Source organism: Mesoplodon bidens, assembly GCF_964165515.1.
Source record: "Mesoplodon bidens genome assembly, chromosome: 7".
In the NCBI taxonomy this organism is placed as follows: domain Eukaryota; kingdom Metazoa; phylum Chordata; class Mammalia; order Artiodactyla; family Ziphiidae; genus Mesoplodon; species Mesoplodon bidens.
In genome coordinates this window covers 90933941-90949974 of record NC_138164.1, presented here as the reverse complement: position 1 = coordinate 90949974, position 16034 = coordinate 90933941, and the positions used below count along the sequence as shown (strand labels likewise).

The 16034-nt window shown below is 38.7% G+C and overlaps 1 protein-coding gene across 4 annotated transcripts in view; it reads right to left on the bottom strand.

The window, feature by feature from the left end:
- The window catches only part of HIPK3 (homeodomain interacting protein kinase 3), a 96718-nt gene that overhangs the window by 61669 nt on the left and 19015 nt on the right, over positions 1-16034 (bottom strand). For 2 of the 4 annotated variants that reach the window (XM_081238964.1, XM_081238967.1), the window contains exons 2-3: positions 9872-9919; positions 5490-6585 (exon numbers count right to left, since the gene is read on the bottom strand). In XM_081238964.1, the coding sequence (XP_081095090.1) occupies positions 5490-6585; positions 9872-9884 (1109 nt within the window). In that variant the 5' untranslated portion in view covers positions 9885-9919. The remainder of the gene's footprint in view (positions 1-5489; positions 6586-9871; positions 9920-16034) is intronic. The other 2 variants (XM_081238965.1, XM_081238966.1) reach the window with 1 other exon arrangement.

Genomic DNA, 16034 nt, shown 5'->3' with positions numbered 1-16034 from the left:
CCTGAATGTTGCCACCACACCTCATAAATACAGCACCTTCTGCTGCTAAAACCTTTTATGCATTCAAGAGCCCTACGTGTTCTTGACAGAAACCATACTCAGGCAGCTGAATTTAGAACATGCTGACCTTGAGCAAATCAATGCCCTTAGCATGTACTTCTGGCTTATATCACTACAAGAGCTAGACAGCCTCACCATCTATAGCAGTCAACAATTTCTGGCCACAATCCACTGTCTATTTTAAGATATCCCTACTATGTTTCTGTGTTGCACAGTTCAAAAAAATAGAGTAACACATGAATCTGTGTTTAAATGCAAATCGTTTACTTTGGAACCTGGGCTATGTGTATTCCCACTGTGATTAGCTCAAAAATATTTAATTTGGTAAGTTTCACTTCCTGCTTTTTTTTTTTTAGCAATTAAAAAAATTTTTTTTCTCTTTTTTAAATTTATTTATTTTTTAGCTGCGTTGGGTCTTCCTTGCTCCACGTGGACTTTCTCTAGTTGCAGCGAGCGGGGGCTACTCTTCATTGCGGTACACAGGCTTCTCATTGCGGTGGCTTCTCTTGTTGCGGAGCACAGGCCCTAGAGCACACAGGCTTCGGTAGTTGTGGCACGTGGACTCAGTAGTTGTGGCTCTCAGGCTCTAGGGCGCAAACTCAGTAGTTGTGGCGTGCAGGCTTAGTTGCTCCACGGCATGTGGGATCTTCCCAGACCAGGCCTCGAACCCGTGTCCCCTGCATTGGCAGGCAGATTCTTAACCACTGCACCACCAGGGAAGTCCCTCATTTTTTAAATACAATCTATTTTAAACAAAGAGTAAAAAAAAAAAAATCAAGTATGAGACACTTCTGATTATTGCCTAATCAGGTTTATAACAAAAACTAAGGCAGAGGGACTTTCCTGGTGGTCCAGTGGTTGAGAATCTGCCTTCCAATGCACGGGACTGGGTTCGATCCCTGGTCAGAGAACTAAGATCCCACATGCCATGGGGCAACTAAGCCTACGCTGCAACTACTGAGCCCCTGCACCACAACTACAGAGCCCCCACACCCTGGAGCCTGCATGCCACAACTAGAAAGCCCATGCACCGCAAATACTAAGCCTGCACACTCTGGAGCCTGCATGCTGCAACTACTGAGCCCACGCACCACAACTAGAGAGAAGCCTGTGCACTGCAAGGAAAGATCCCGCATGCCGCAACTAAGACCCAATGCAGTGTGATGAATTGGGAGATTGGGATTGACATATATACACTAATATGTATAAAATGGTTAACTAATAAGAACCTGCTGTATAAAAAAATAAATTAAATTCAAAAAAAAGACCCAATGCAGCCTTAAATAAATAGATAAACAAATAAATATTAAAAAAAAAAACTAAGGCAGAATTGACAAAGCTCCAAATAAAAAGTACAAATACTGAAAAATAATGGTTACCTGCTATTTTTATGCAAAGTTATACTAGACATTAAAACACTAGCTGAGAACTTCCCTGGTGGTGCAGTGGTTAAGAATCCTCCTGCCAATGCAGGGGACATGGGTTCAAGCCCTGGTCCGGGAAGATCCCACATGCCGCGGAGCAACTAAGCCTGTGTGCCACAACTACTGAGCCTGCGCTCTAGAGCCCACAAGCCACAACTACTGAGCCCACGTGCCACAACTACTGAAGCCCGTGCACCTAGATCCCGTGCTCCACAACAAGAGAAGCCACCGCAATGAGAAACCTGCACACCGCAACAAAGAGTAGCCCCTGCTCACCACAACTAGAGAAAGTCCGTGCACAGCAACAAAGACCCAATGCAGCCAAAAATAAATGAAATAATATAATTTAAAAAAAACTAGCTGATTAAGGGCTATATTACATTTTCACCAATCTACCATAATATTTACAAACTCTTCTAACTCTTGATCCAACTGACATAAACTCCATTTTTAAATTTTTGTTATCCAAGCAACACCAACTACTGTTCTTACATATAAGAGCCTCATTTTTTTTTAATCTAAAAACAGAACCTGTAATTTAGCAACTGTATAGCTTCTGAAATTCAGGTAAATTACTTACTTGAAATGTATGTATAAAAACAAATTAGAAACTACTAGTTGTACTTAGCAATTATTCATAGCTTATTTTTCTATTCCCAAAAGAGGCTAATGTTTGTGCAAAGACCTAATGCTAAAAACCAATATCATAAAATATTTAGTGTCTTAGATTGCTTTTTAAAGGATTTCCTTTACTCTCTTGAAACATTTAATAAACAGGTCATCTCAAGTATAAAAAATAAAGCTCCTTTTTACTCTCATCCACAAGATTTCAAATAACGAAAAGGAGTCTAGGTATCACACATAACTAAACCTGATATGCCGAATAATGCAGGACCAAAATATAATGAAGTCATTTACTAACAAGTGAACTAAAAATAGAGCCCAAGCAGCTGGAGCCTGGGGGTTTATATAATATGCTAGCTGAGTTCTAAAAGCTCCTAAGACAAAATCCACAGAATACAAAGGCAAGAGGGAAACAACACCATTCCTCTCATGCTGTTAAATCAGATATTAAAATAATTTTTCCAGAAAAATATTAACTAAAAGCTAATCTTGTGTTACATTAAATTGAAAAAAAATTGTCAAGAGCACAGAGGATCAAATAAGTCTAATTACAGGAGATGTCAATTAAGACTCACTACAGTGCCACACTACAATACCTTTTAAACCATCTAAAAGGTTTTAAGGGACTTCCCTGGTGGCGCAGTGGTTAACGATGCACCTGCCAATGCAGGGAATGCGGGTTCAATCCCTGGTCCGGGAAGATCCCACATGCCGCGAGCAACTAAGCCCATGTGGCACAACTACTGAGCCTGTGCTCTAGAGCCGAAGAGCCACAACTACTGAGCCCGCACGCCACAACTACTGAAACCTACGCACTCTAAGGCCCGCATACACAACTACTGAGCCCATGTGCTGCAACTACTAAAGCCCGCATGCCTAGAGTCCACGCTCCGCAACAAGAGAAGCCACCTCAATGAGAAGCCCACACACCACAGCGAAGAGCAGCCCCCGCTCGCCTCAACTAGAGAAAAGCCTGCGCACAGCAACAAACCCAACACAGCCAAAAAATAAAAATAAATTAAAAACAGATTTTTTTAACAAATGTTTAAATTTTTTTAAAATAAAAAATAAATTAAAAAATAAATAAAAGGCTTTAAGAACAGTATCTAGCACTCTAATACTAAAAATTATAACATCAGGAATATAAAGGGTAAATTAGGCTATATTCCTAATTCCTAACATATATTTTAGTAAACTTAATTATCACCAAGTGACATAAATGTGGGTTTCCTTCTGATAAACTATTAATGGTAGAACATATGTTTGGAGCTGATTTTTGTAGTAGCTAATTTCTGCTTTATCTTGTCCTGGGTACTAAGGCATATATTTGCAAGAAGCTAATCAGGGTGAGAGGTATAGTACAAAGGCAGATGCAATACCAGAAAATAACTACCCCGTGTTGGGCCTAAATATATAATCCTCACGTTCTAACAATTTCCAACAATAAACTGCATGTGTTCATCTATTTACTAACTTATTAATAATGGCCAATATTGGCAGATCCTATATCTGCCCACTGTGCTGCGGCTCGTGGGGCTCCAGAATACATCAAGATGATAAACTCATTTAGGCTGAAATGAAAAGAATTTCCCAAAATTATAAGACTATGAATCCAGGGACTTCCCTGGTGGTGCAGTGGTTAAGAATCCGCCTGCCAATGCAGAGGACACAGGTTCGAGCCCTGGTCCGGGAAGATGCCACATGCCACCGAGCAACTAAGCCCATGAGCCACAACTACTGAGACTGCACTCTAGAGCCCGCGAGCCACAACTGCTGAGCCCGCATGCCTAGAGCCCGTGCTCTGCAACGAGAGAAGCCACCACAATGGGAAGCCTGCGCACTGCAACGAAGAGTAGCCCCCACTCATCGCAACTAGAGAAAGCCCGCACACAGTAACAAAGACCCAACGCAGCCAAAAATAAATTTTAAAAAAACAGACGATGAATTCAAAAACATTTACAAACTAAAGACAATATTTTGAATCACAGTAATCATTAGCTACCCTCAAGACCATCTATTGTACTCCAGGCTAGCATTAATCATGACACTGTAGTACACAGAAATTATTTTCTTCTTCAAATTCCACCCATAGCACCAACACCAAAACAACATTTACCTAAAGCATATATGGAAAGACCATAATAAAACTTATGAAAAAGTGGCCTGAACATTTGAGGCAGCCATGGAAGTGTGTTTAAATCTTAAAATCACTAATCTGAATTTTTATAACTTTTCTAAATGTTCAGTTACATCAGATGTGTCATTAAAAAGCTAGCTCTCTTAAGTGCTGAAAAATGCCCAAAGATATGTACAAAAATTACTATAAACCTTTTCTCAATATTTAGACTTCTGTTTAATCATCACTGATCACCTATCATTCCTTCAGGTTCTCTATTAACAATAAAAATAACCAATGTCGGGCTTCCCTGGTGGCACAGTGGTTGAGAGTCCGCCTGCCGATGCAGGGGACACAGGTTCGTGCCCCAGTCCGGGAAGATTCCGTGGCCGCTGAGCCTGCGCATCCGGAGCCTGTGCTCCGCAACGGGAGAGGCCACAACAGTGAGAGGCCCGCGTACCGCCAAAAAAAAAAAAAATAAAAAATAACCAATGTCTTTAACACAGAACTTTGCAGTAGGAATTTCTATTCTGCTTGAGCAGATTTTATGCCCAAATTTTTTTCTTTTTAATATGAGTTCACTTGTTCCCTCTGTCCTTTGTTTCTTTTCCTGCCTTCTCTTGTGTTTTTTGGGGTTTTCGTTACATCGTTTTTGGAGTATAATTGCTTTACAATGTTGTGTTAGTTTTTACTGTACAACAAAGTGAATCAGCTATATGTATACATATATCCCCATATCCCCTCCCTCTTGTGTCTCCCTCCCACACTCCCTATCCCACCCCTCTAGGTGGTCACAAGCTGATCTCCCTGTGCTATGCAGCTGCTTCCCACTAGCTATCTATTTTATGTTTGGTAGTGTATATATGTCCATGCCACTCTCTCACTTCGTCCCAGCTTCCCCTTCCCCACCTGTGTCTTCAAGTCCATTCTCTACGTCTGCATCTTTATTCCTGTCCTGCCCCTAGGTTCTTCAGAACCTTTTGTTTTTTTAGATTCCATATATATGTGTTAGCATACGGTATGTGTTTTTCTCTTTCTGACTTACTTTACTCTGTATGATCGTCTCTAGGTCCATCCACCTCACCACAAATAACTCAATTTCATTCCTTTTTATGTATGCCTAGATTTTTAAAACCTCAAGCCTAAACTGAACTTATCTTGATCTCTATTTATCCAAAGCAGTCTTTTTCACCACATACACACACAAAATTATTTCATTCAGCAAAAATTCAACATCAAATAACCAAAAAATAGTTGTCACCTACCTGTAGTACCGAGATTGCAGATATGTTGAACAAACAGTCTTTGATACGTGACTGGCAGACCCAAAGTCTATTACTTTAACCCTATATGGCTGTCGAACAGGATCCACCAACATAATATTCTCTGGTTTGAGGTCTGCGTGAATTAAACCAAGACTTTTCAATTTTTTCAGTGCAGTGGCCACTTGCTGAAGAATGGGTCGAATTACTTTTAGTGGCAGAGGACTGAACTTATTTTGTTTCAGAAAGTCATACAAGTTTTGTTCCAGCATCTCAAAGACTAAACAAGTATGGTTACGGTGCTGAAAGCATTCATAAGCTCGTACAAAGTTATATTCATCAGCATTTTCAGTACTGAGCCTTGCTAATATGCTCACTTCTATCTGACCTTGACGTGCATAAGAAGGGTGGTTCTTCAAAATTTTGATTGCTACAATTTCATTTGTCCCTCTTTTCCAGCATTTGACTACCTGGCCAAAAGTGCCTCGACCAAGAAAATCAAGGACTTCATAAGTATTTTTCATGGAGCATAAGACTTCATGCTGTACTAACTGATAGTCACCTTCTCCAGTGGTACAATTCTGTTTTGTTCCTGTGGTAGCTGTCACAACTGTCACTGGATTTCCCATGTTGGTTTGCAACATTGCAGGAAGTATGGACAACTCATCCACAATCTGCATTGCGCTATGATTATCCAACTCCTCACTCTTGCGCTTCAATCCACATCGCTGGGGGCCTTCTAGGAAATTCAACCTGTGTCGCCACGCCCCAATCTGAGGTGCCTCCACTTGAGTTTGCTGCGCCTGAGCTGCTATAACCTTTGTAGCACCCGCAGTGCTTTTTAAAACAACAGCACTTGTCTGCAATGAAAGGTTGTGTCCTCGAGGTCTGTTAAATGGTATCTTTGTCTGAAAAGCACTACCCTTCGCGGGAGGATGAGAATTTCCAACGTTTCTACCATTCACATAGGTCCGTGGATAGTTTCTTTCCTGGAATACACAACTGCTTGGCTCTACTTTGAGTTTCTTCACACTACAAAAGGCACTTGACTGAGTTTGATAAATATACGGTGGGTAGACCAAGACTTGTGAGGCCATACCTGCAAAAGAAAAAAAGGGCCATGTTAGCTACAAAATTTTAATTTTTTAAATCTCATGAAGAAAACATTTAAGGATCAAGTCCATGATTTATAAAAATAGTTAAATTCCATTAAGATTTTTTCCCCTTGGAGGAGAAAAACATTTTCAATGTTCCATTTTAGTTACTTAGTACTTCAGATATTTTGTGTACTGCATGAAAGGTCGGGACTAAACAGCTGAGTGCATTCATTTAATCAATAAATATTTACTGCTAAGCTACAATGGCCAAGATATGCCCTAAGCACTATACCAACCATTTTCCCTCCAAAAGAAAAGGTACAGATCCTTAAACTGTACACATTTGGCAAAAGTAAAACATTCTATTACCAATATATCATTTATGAACCAATGACCAAAACCGAAAATATATATTACATAAATGTAGTTACATTCCATAAACCTAAAGCTCCAGAACTGCCTCAGGGAGAAAAAAAAAATCAATTGTAAAAATAAGTATATAAGCCAGATAGAGTTCGTTTTCACAATGTCCTCTTTACTTAACGTCATTTTCCACATCCACCCTTGTAGCAAACTCCTTTACATTCAAATCAAAGTGATACATTTTTTTTCTTTTGGCTTGTGGGATCTTAGTTCTCCAACCAGGGATTGAACCCAGGCCCTCAGCAGTGAAAGCACTGAATCCTAACCAGGGAATTTCTGAGACAATACCTTTTTTTTTTTTAGACTTTCTATTTTATATTGGAGTATAGGTGATTAACAATGTTGTGTTGGTTTCAGGTTTACAGCAAAGTGATTCAGTTATACATATACATGTATCTATTCTTTTTCAAATTCTTTTCCCATTTATGTTGTTACATAATATTGAGCAGTGTTCCCTGTGCTATACAGTAGGTCCTTGCTGGTTATCCGTTTTAAATATAGCAGTATATACATGTCAATCCCAAACTCCCTAACTATCCATTCCCCCCTGGTAATCATAAGTTCATTCTCTAAGTCTGTGAGTCTGTTTCTGTTTTGTAAATAAGTTCATCTTTTTTTTTTTTTAGATTCCACATGTAAGCGATATCTTACGATATTTCTCTTTCTCTTTCTGACTTACTTCACTCAGTATGACAATTTCCAGGTCCATCTATGTTGCTGCAAATGGCATTATTTCATTCTTTTTAATGGCTGAGTAATATTCCATTGTATAATACCTTCTTGTTGAAGCCTTGGCTGGAACACCCACACTCACCACTCACTCTCCAGGCAGAACTGGGCATTCAGTGCTCTCGTAGAAGCTTACATATTCCTCTAATTAGCATTCATGATATGATATGCCTGACATTACATTGTAACTGTCAGCACATACAACAGTCTTTCACACTAGATCTGAAACAAAGTGCTCATAATATAGAGTTGGTTTTCAATAAATGTTGGTTGGTTGAATTAACTTCAAAATATTTCTGTTCTCCACAATTTAAAAATCTGTATCATATTCTGGGCAGTCTCCTACTATTTTAACAAATCAAACATCAATTCTTTAACTCAAAAACAACAGATTGCCATCACTATATGTAATATATATAATATTTAAAATAATAAGAGCTACCACCTACTATGCAACAGTTGAACAAATGCTTTATTTGCAGTATTTTATTTAGTCCCAGTTTGCTGTTAAGGAAACTAAAGCTCAGAGGGACTAGGTAATTGGTTCAAAGTCACATAGCTAGGGTGTAGTAAAAGGAGCAGGAAAATACAATGCCCCTTCAGGTAAAAGGCATAAATTTATGCCTCCTTCAACTTCATAAACAATTCTTGTTACAACCTACCACTTTCCTAAGTTGACCTGGCTTTGGCAAGAAATCAGCTACAAAACCTTATTACACAAATTAAGACTTGCTGTCCAATGTGTAAGAGAAAATCGTAAATTGAAATCCTGGAGTTCCAAACCTTTTCATCCATTTTCTTCAAATCTTGTTGGCATCTATTCTATACTTTTACTCGGGGGAGGTTTCAAAACTCCACCAATTATCATCTTTTTAATGAGGCAAAGCCACATCAAAAACTCCTTCTAAACATATCAAGTTCACTCTCTAACTCACTTAACACTGTGAAGCTCCCCAACCTCATCTTCAACAACTTAACATTATCATGATTCTCCTTATTTCAAAGCACTTCTGTGACCCAGACCCATAGAAACAGACACAATGACAGATGACGAAACTCACAAACAAGAGTTTCTAAAACAGCTCTTATAAATATACTAATGGATTTAAAGAAGAACATGAACATAAACAGGAGACACGTGAAAATCATTTTAAAAATGGAACTGGTGAGCCTGGAGAACCCTACATACCATACATAGATGGTGGGAAAGAAATTTGGCAATACCTAACAAAATTGCAAATGGATATGTCCTCTGATCAAGAATCAGATAACTCAGATACAGTACAAGACACTCATGCAGCACTGTTTGTAAAGAAACACAACACTGGAAACAACCTAAGCATCCATCCAAAAGGCATCAGTTAGATACACTTTGATACACAGACCAACCAGAGTCTTAAAAAAAACAATGAATACAATCTTTTTACCCTGCTATAACCTGATTCCCAATATTGTTACATGAAAAAGGCAACATTCAGAAAAATGTGTACTTTACAACAGATATTACCATGTGTGTTTAATTAATAAGGGGAATTATATTATCAATATTTTTGCACATACGTTAATACATGTACATATATAAAGAAGTTGTAGGTTTCTCTGCCTTAGAGAAGAATAACAAGAATACTGGAGGCAATGAGAAAGATTGACTTTACACTGTACGTCCTTTTTACCACCTTATTTTTTACTATGTACCTGTATTGCCTGTTCAAAAAAGTTTTTTAATCATCTGGGAAACCTATTAAAACATACAGATGAAACAATTTCAAGATGAAATAATATATCTGGGATATGTTTCAAAATAACAGATAAAGTGGATGGGGATACAGATAAAATGAAATTAGCCATAAATCATTCATCATAGGAGCTTGATAGTGAATAAAAAGGGGTTCATTATACTATCTTATCTACTTTTGAATATGTATACATTTTTCCTTAATAAAAAGTTAAGTAAGGGACTTCCCTGGTGGGCCACTGGGTAAGACTCCGCACTCCCAATGCAGGGGCCCGGGATCAATCCCTGGTTAGAGAACTAGATCCCACACACATGGCGCAACTAAGAGTTCGCATGCTGCAACTAAGAGTCCACATGCCGCAACTAAGAAGTCTGCATGCCGTATTCAAGATCCCACATACCGCAACTAAACATGCCACAACGAAGATCCCGCGTGCCACACTAAGACCCTGCACAGACAAAATAAATAAATAAATAATTTTTAAAAAATGTTTAAGAACAAAAAGTTAAGTAAACATATATTTAAAACTCCAGAAAAATTCTGATTCAGTAAATCTGTGGTGAGGTTCAGGTATCTGTATGTATACAAGTTCCCAAGGCCATTTATTGACAGATTCACAACTATTCACACTACTGAGAACCAATGATCTCATCTGTACAAAACCCTAGGCAAATTCAAGTCCTACCACTTCAGGGCCCTCAAGTCTGAAAAATCAGGATGAAGTCCTAGGGAATAAAATGCATACCACGCTAGGCCAATCCATGCCATGTTAAATAAAGGTGTTATGTGAACAACAGCTGAGATCCAAGTAATTGACCTAGAGATTTTTTTTTTTAAAACTACTGCAATTTCTGAATCCAGCTGTCCCTACCTTTTCTTTTCCAACATGCCAAGCTGGAAGGCAAACAGCCCAAAGGTTCCAACCAGGGCCAACTAAAGAAAGCTTAGAAAAAGTAATTACCCCTCACCAACCACTGTACTCTGTGGGACCAATCTCAAAGGAAACTTTAGAAAATAAACACGGGGTAGGAATGTCACATAATTTACATAGCACATAAGAAGAAGTGGATGAGGGGGTAATGCTGGAGATAGTTGTTATAACAGACCACAAGAAAAGAACTCTAAATTACTAATCAACTTGACTACTGTGACTCCCTACCACAGGTATTAAGTCTTCCCCTTCTCCCACACTCCATCAGATTAACTCATGACCTGAGAAGAGTATCTTATACTTGGTGTTTATGGATTTTACAGAGTATAGTTAGTATTCCAAGAAGCTGCTGAAGTCCATAGTCCAAAACACTGATTCAGTACAATACTACATATTTCCTATTATTTTTCATTGCAATATATACTGTTATACTAATGCAGTTATATTTCATGACTTTATCATTTGTTCTTACCAACTGACTAAGAAATGAAGTTTTGAAATACCATCCTTTTGTGAGCTGGAGCTGCCTATAAAATCACTCCAAGGACAGTCAAGACTCCTGTTAGGGACTTCCCTGGTGGCACAGTGGTTAAGAATCCACCTGCCAATTCAGGGGACAAGGGTTCATGCCCTGGTCCAGGAAGATCCCACATGCCGTGGAACAACTAAGCCCGTGAGCCACAACTACTCAGCCTGTGTGCTGCAATTACAGAAGCCCACGCTCCCAGAGCCCACGCTCCGCAACAAAAGAAGCCACCGCAATAAGAAGCCTGCACACCGCAAGGAAGAGTAGCCCCCGCTCGCCTCAACTAGAGAAAGCCCACGCACAGCAATGAAGACCCAATGCAGCCAAAAATAAATAAATAAATAAAATAAATTTATTAAAATAAAAAAAGACTCCGGTTAGAGCAACTGTTAAGTTTCCATTCCTCAGGCTTAATAATCTCAGGTACTTTAATAGGCCTTATTTTTCCAAGCCTCTAAAAAACTTTAAGACTCATCTGAATTCTATTCAAATTCTTCACATCCTTTTACAATTACCAAAACAGCAATGTAACCAATGTTGATAACTAAACTACCACTAACCATAAAGATATGGTTTCTTCTTTTTTTTTTCTTATTACACATAATATCAGGCCTTCTGAAAACGGAGGGAGGTAGCAGAGATAGAAATACTTTGACTATCTTATATTCAGTTTATTAGCCAATATCAAAGTTCTGGATCATTTCCTGCCAAACTTATACATAGCCCTATATGTAATCAGGTTCTTCTTTAAAATATCCTGTGATATCACAAATACATTTAATTAAAGGTAAATAATGCCTTGCATTCTCCTCACTCAACTTTGTTCTACTACTTGTTCAAATCTCAATTTTTAAACTTTTTTTTCCTTAAAAAACTGTGGTAAAATATACATACATAACATAAAATTTATCATTTTTAAGTGCACAGCTCAGTGGCATTAAGGTCATTCACACTGTTGTGCAACCATCACCATTATCCACCTCCAGAACTAAAACTAAAACAACTGTCCATTGTCCCCTCCCACTAGCCCCTGGCAACCACCTTTCTACACTCTGTATCTACAAATTTGACTACTCTAGGTACCTCATGTAAGTTTAATGATACAATATTTGTCCTTTTATAACTGGCTTATTCCACTCAGCATGTCTTCAAGGTTCATCCACGTTGCAGCATGTGTCATAATTTCCTTCCTTTTCAACGCTAAGTAATTTCCCATTGCATGTTTATGCCATATTTTGTTTATCCATTCCATCATCAAAAGATATTTGGGTTGCTTCCACCATTCAACTATTGTGGCTAATGCAGCTGTGAACATGGATGTACAAACATCTCTGCAAGACCTTGTTTGCAATTCTTTTGTATATATAGCCAGAAGCGGAATTGCTGGATTATATGGTAATTCCTTTGTTTTTTGTTTTGTTTTGTTTTAGGTCGCACCACACAGGTTACAGGATCTTAGTTCCCCAACCAGGGATCGAACCCGTGAGCTCGGCAGTGAAAGTGCGGAGTCCTAACCACTGGACCACCAGGAAATTACTATGGTAATTCCTTTTTTTTTTTTTTTTTTTGCAGTACGCGGGGCTCTCACTGTTGTGGCCTCTCCCGTTGCGGAGCACAGGCTCCGGACGCACAGGCTCAGCAGCCATGGCTCACGGGCCTAGCCGCTTCGCAGCATGTGGGATCTTCCTGGACCGGGGCACGAACCCATGCCCCCTGCATCGGCAGGCGGACTCTCAACCACTGTGCCACCAGGGAAGCCTGGTAATTCCATTTTTAATTCGAGGAATCACTAGACTGTTTTCCATAGCTGCACCATTTTACACTCCAACCAGTAGTGCACAAGGCTTCCAATTTCTCCACATCCCTGCCAATGCTTGTTATTTTCTTCTTTCTTCTTTTTTAACAATAGCCATACTAACGGGTATGAAGGGGTATCTTATTGTGATTTTCAAATCTCCAATTTTTTAAATCTGATTCTTCATCAATACTGGCTACACTAACACTTAGAGCTTGATGTCATCAGTAGCTATAACACGTAAACTTTGTATTTTTTCATTTGAGTTACTGATGAATATTAAACATTACACTTAAGACTAAGCTCTACAGAAACCAATTCCCAAGTGATCACTGAACAAACCCCCTTCTTTCAGACCATCACTGAAAAGTATAGAAATTATTAAATTACTAAGAACATCAAGTTTTAGGGACTTCCCTGGTGGCGCAGTGGTTAAGAATCCGCCTGCCAATGCAGGGGACACGGGTTCGAGCCCTGGTCCGGAGGATCTCACATGCGGCAGAGCAACTAAGTCCATGCACCACAACTACTGAGCCTGCACTCTGGAGCCCGCGCGCCACAACTACTGAGCCCACGCGCCACAACTACTGAAGCCCGCGTGCCTAGAGCCCATGCTCTGCAACAAGAGAAGCCACCGCAATGAGAAGCCCACGCACCGCAACGAAGAGTAGTCCCCGCTCACCACTACTAGAGAAAGCCCACGGGCAGCAATGAAGACCCAACGCAGCCATAATTAATTAATTAATTAATTAATTAAAAACAAGTTTTAAATTAAGATACAAATAAGGAAATGTGATCAGTATTGAAGATTTCTAAAGATCTACAAGAAGAAATAAATCAAAACAAAACAAAACCCTTTTAAAAACACAGGAAAAATGTTTCCTTTAACTAAAGAGAGGCTCAGGGCACTAAAAGATTATCTCATAATAAACAGGGATAAAAGACCAAAATATTAAATACATAGCTAGTACTACACAATTAAAAAAAAAAGACTGTCAATACAACAAACAAAAATGTCAGCTCAATGAACATTACCTTAGGGAATATTTTCATTCAACTGGAAATCAGCAAACAGCTACACTAGATCAAGGTAAACAACTGATTCTGTTACATAAAAACCCTGCATTAAGATTTCTTTTCTAACATAAAAAAAAAGATTTCTTTTCTGAACACACCTATCAACTCTGTTTCCAGGATATACTAAAATAAGTAGACACAAGTACAGTTCACCTTCAAAAGTGAACTTATTACCACTCTTTAAAGGGAGACAGAATGGAACAGGAAACAAAAATAAAGTTGAGACTCTTTTATCAGGTAAAATGTACAAATGTACCTTTAATCTACCAGCTTCAAAGCTAAGAGCTAAAGAATCATCCTGTTCAAACAGTAATGGTATCGTGTCTACACAGCTAGAGTAGTACTAAATTCACTAATGGAATAATGTGTTTTTAGTCAAATCACACAAATACACATTAATTGCCTTTCAGCAATGATTACAACTGCCTTTCAGCATGCTATGATTAGCATGAGACAAAAAGACTGAAATGTACTTCGTAAAAACTCAGTGAGCATGCTAAAAAACAAATAAAACAACAACACCACCCCACACACACAAGCCAGTGCTTCTTGACCTACTACCAAGTCCTCATCATCCTATTCTGGTCTTTATTGGATCCAGTCACCTCTTATAATCCTCTTTCCTTCCCTCAGCTCAATTAAACCCCAAGGTCTGACCTGCCCACATCAACACAGCACTTCACATTCTGTCCTCAAAATATTATCTCTTCCTTTGATCTACCATCTCTTTCTGATTATCTCCCACCACACAAACTCCCAATATTCCTTGCTAAATTCTAGTTCCTCTCCTTCTAGTAAAACAGATTCAAAATTAACACTTCTCTTATGTAACACACAAAAATATTTTTAAAGATGCTTAGGAGCAAAAGAACCCAAAATTCTAAATCTGAATACAGTAGCTCTCAATCTTTTTCCTGAAACATTTCAGGTATGATGAACTTTGAAGAAGTGAAGCACTTTAGGGGAGGTAGTATTAAAGGGCAAAACTTCTTCAGAGAAGTAAAAGTACTTTGGGGAAGGTGGTCTTCACAAAAGCATTTTTATTAACACATGCAAATGAAGTAATTTAGTCATTCTAAGAAAGGAGGTTTGCACATCATTAGAATGACTTTCAAAACTGCAGAAAATCTTGGGCTTCCCTGGTGGCGCAGTGGTTAAGACTCTGCCTGCCAATGCAAGGGACACGGGTTCGAGCCCTGGTCCGGGAAGATCCCACATGCCGTGGAACAACTAAGCCCGTGCGCCACAACTACTGAGCCTGAGCTCTAGAGCCTGTAAGCCACAACTACTGAGCCCGCGTGCCACAACTACTGAAACCTGCACGCCTAGAGCCTGTGCTCCACAACAAGAGAAGCCACGACAATGAGAAGCTCGCGCACCGCAAGGAAGAGTAGCCCCCGCTCACTGCAACTAGAGAAAGCCCGCGCACAGCAACGAAGACCCAACACAGCCAAAAATTAATTAATTAATTAATTATTTTTAAAAAACTGCAGAAAATCTTTTGCAAAACAGCAGGGTCAACCTACTTCATCTAGGTAGTGGGCCAAAGAGAAATGATGCCGTTCTTACACTACTTCTGCATTCCTCACAAAGTCTAGCACAGAGTTAAATGAATAAAGAAAGCCTCAAGCTATTATCGTCTCAAACCTTTTCACTTATTTTTTATAGGATATTGAAAACACCAGCTTTATCACAACTCTAATTTCTGTACAAATGGCTATGTCTTGGATTCATAAGGTCTGACAAGCAAAGAGATCAAAGGAGATAGAAGGAAATCCTCAAGGTAACAATACTGTCCATAATCTAGTTTCATGTAAATAATAAATTGTTCCAGCTTGGTTTATCCATAGACTTTAAGATTTTGCTTTCATGAATATAAGAAAAAGTTACATTTTTTCCATTTTTAAGATATTTTCAGGCACATGAATATTTTCAAAGGATATTAAGACATTACAATAACGTTTCATTCAGAATCATTTTTTTGATACTTGTAACTGGACACAATGCAAACAATATCAGAATTTCATTTCTGTTTCAACTGAAAATTTGTCATCATTTTATTGAGGGATAAAAGGACATTTTTCTTAAGAGCTTTAAAACTGAAAGGCATCAAATATAGAGAAGAATGTTAAAAACAAATATCACACTTTTACTTAGAGTGACTGAACAAAGCTATAAATTGCACAACTATTTGTTACTGTAATGCCCCTTTAACCATTTTATCTTGGATTAGT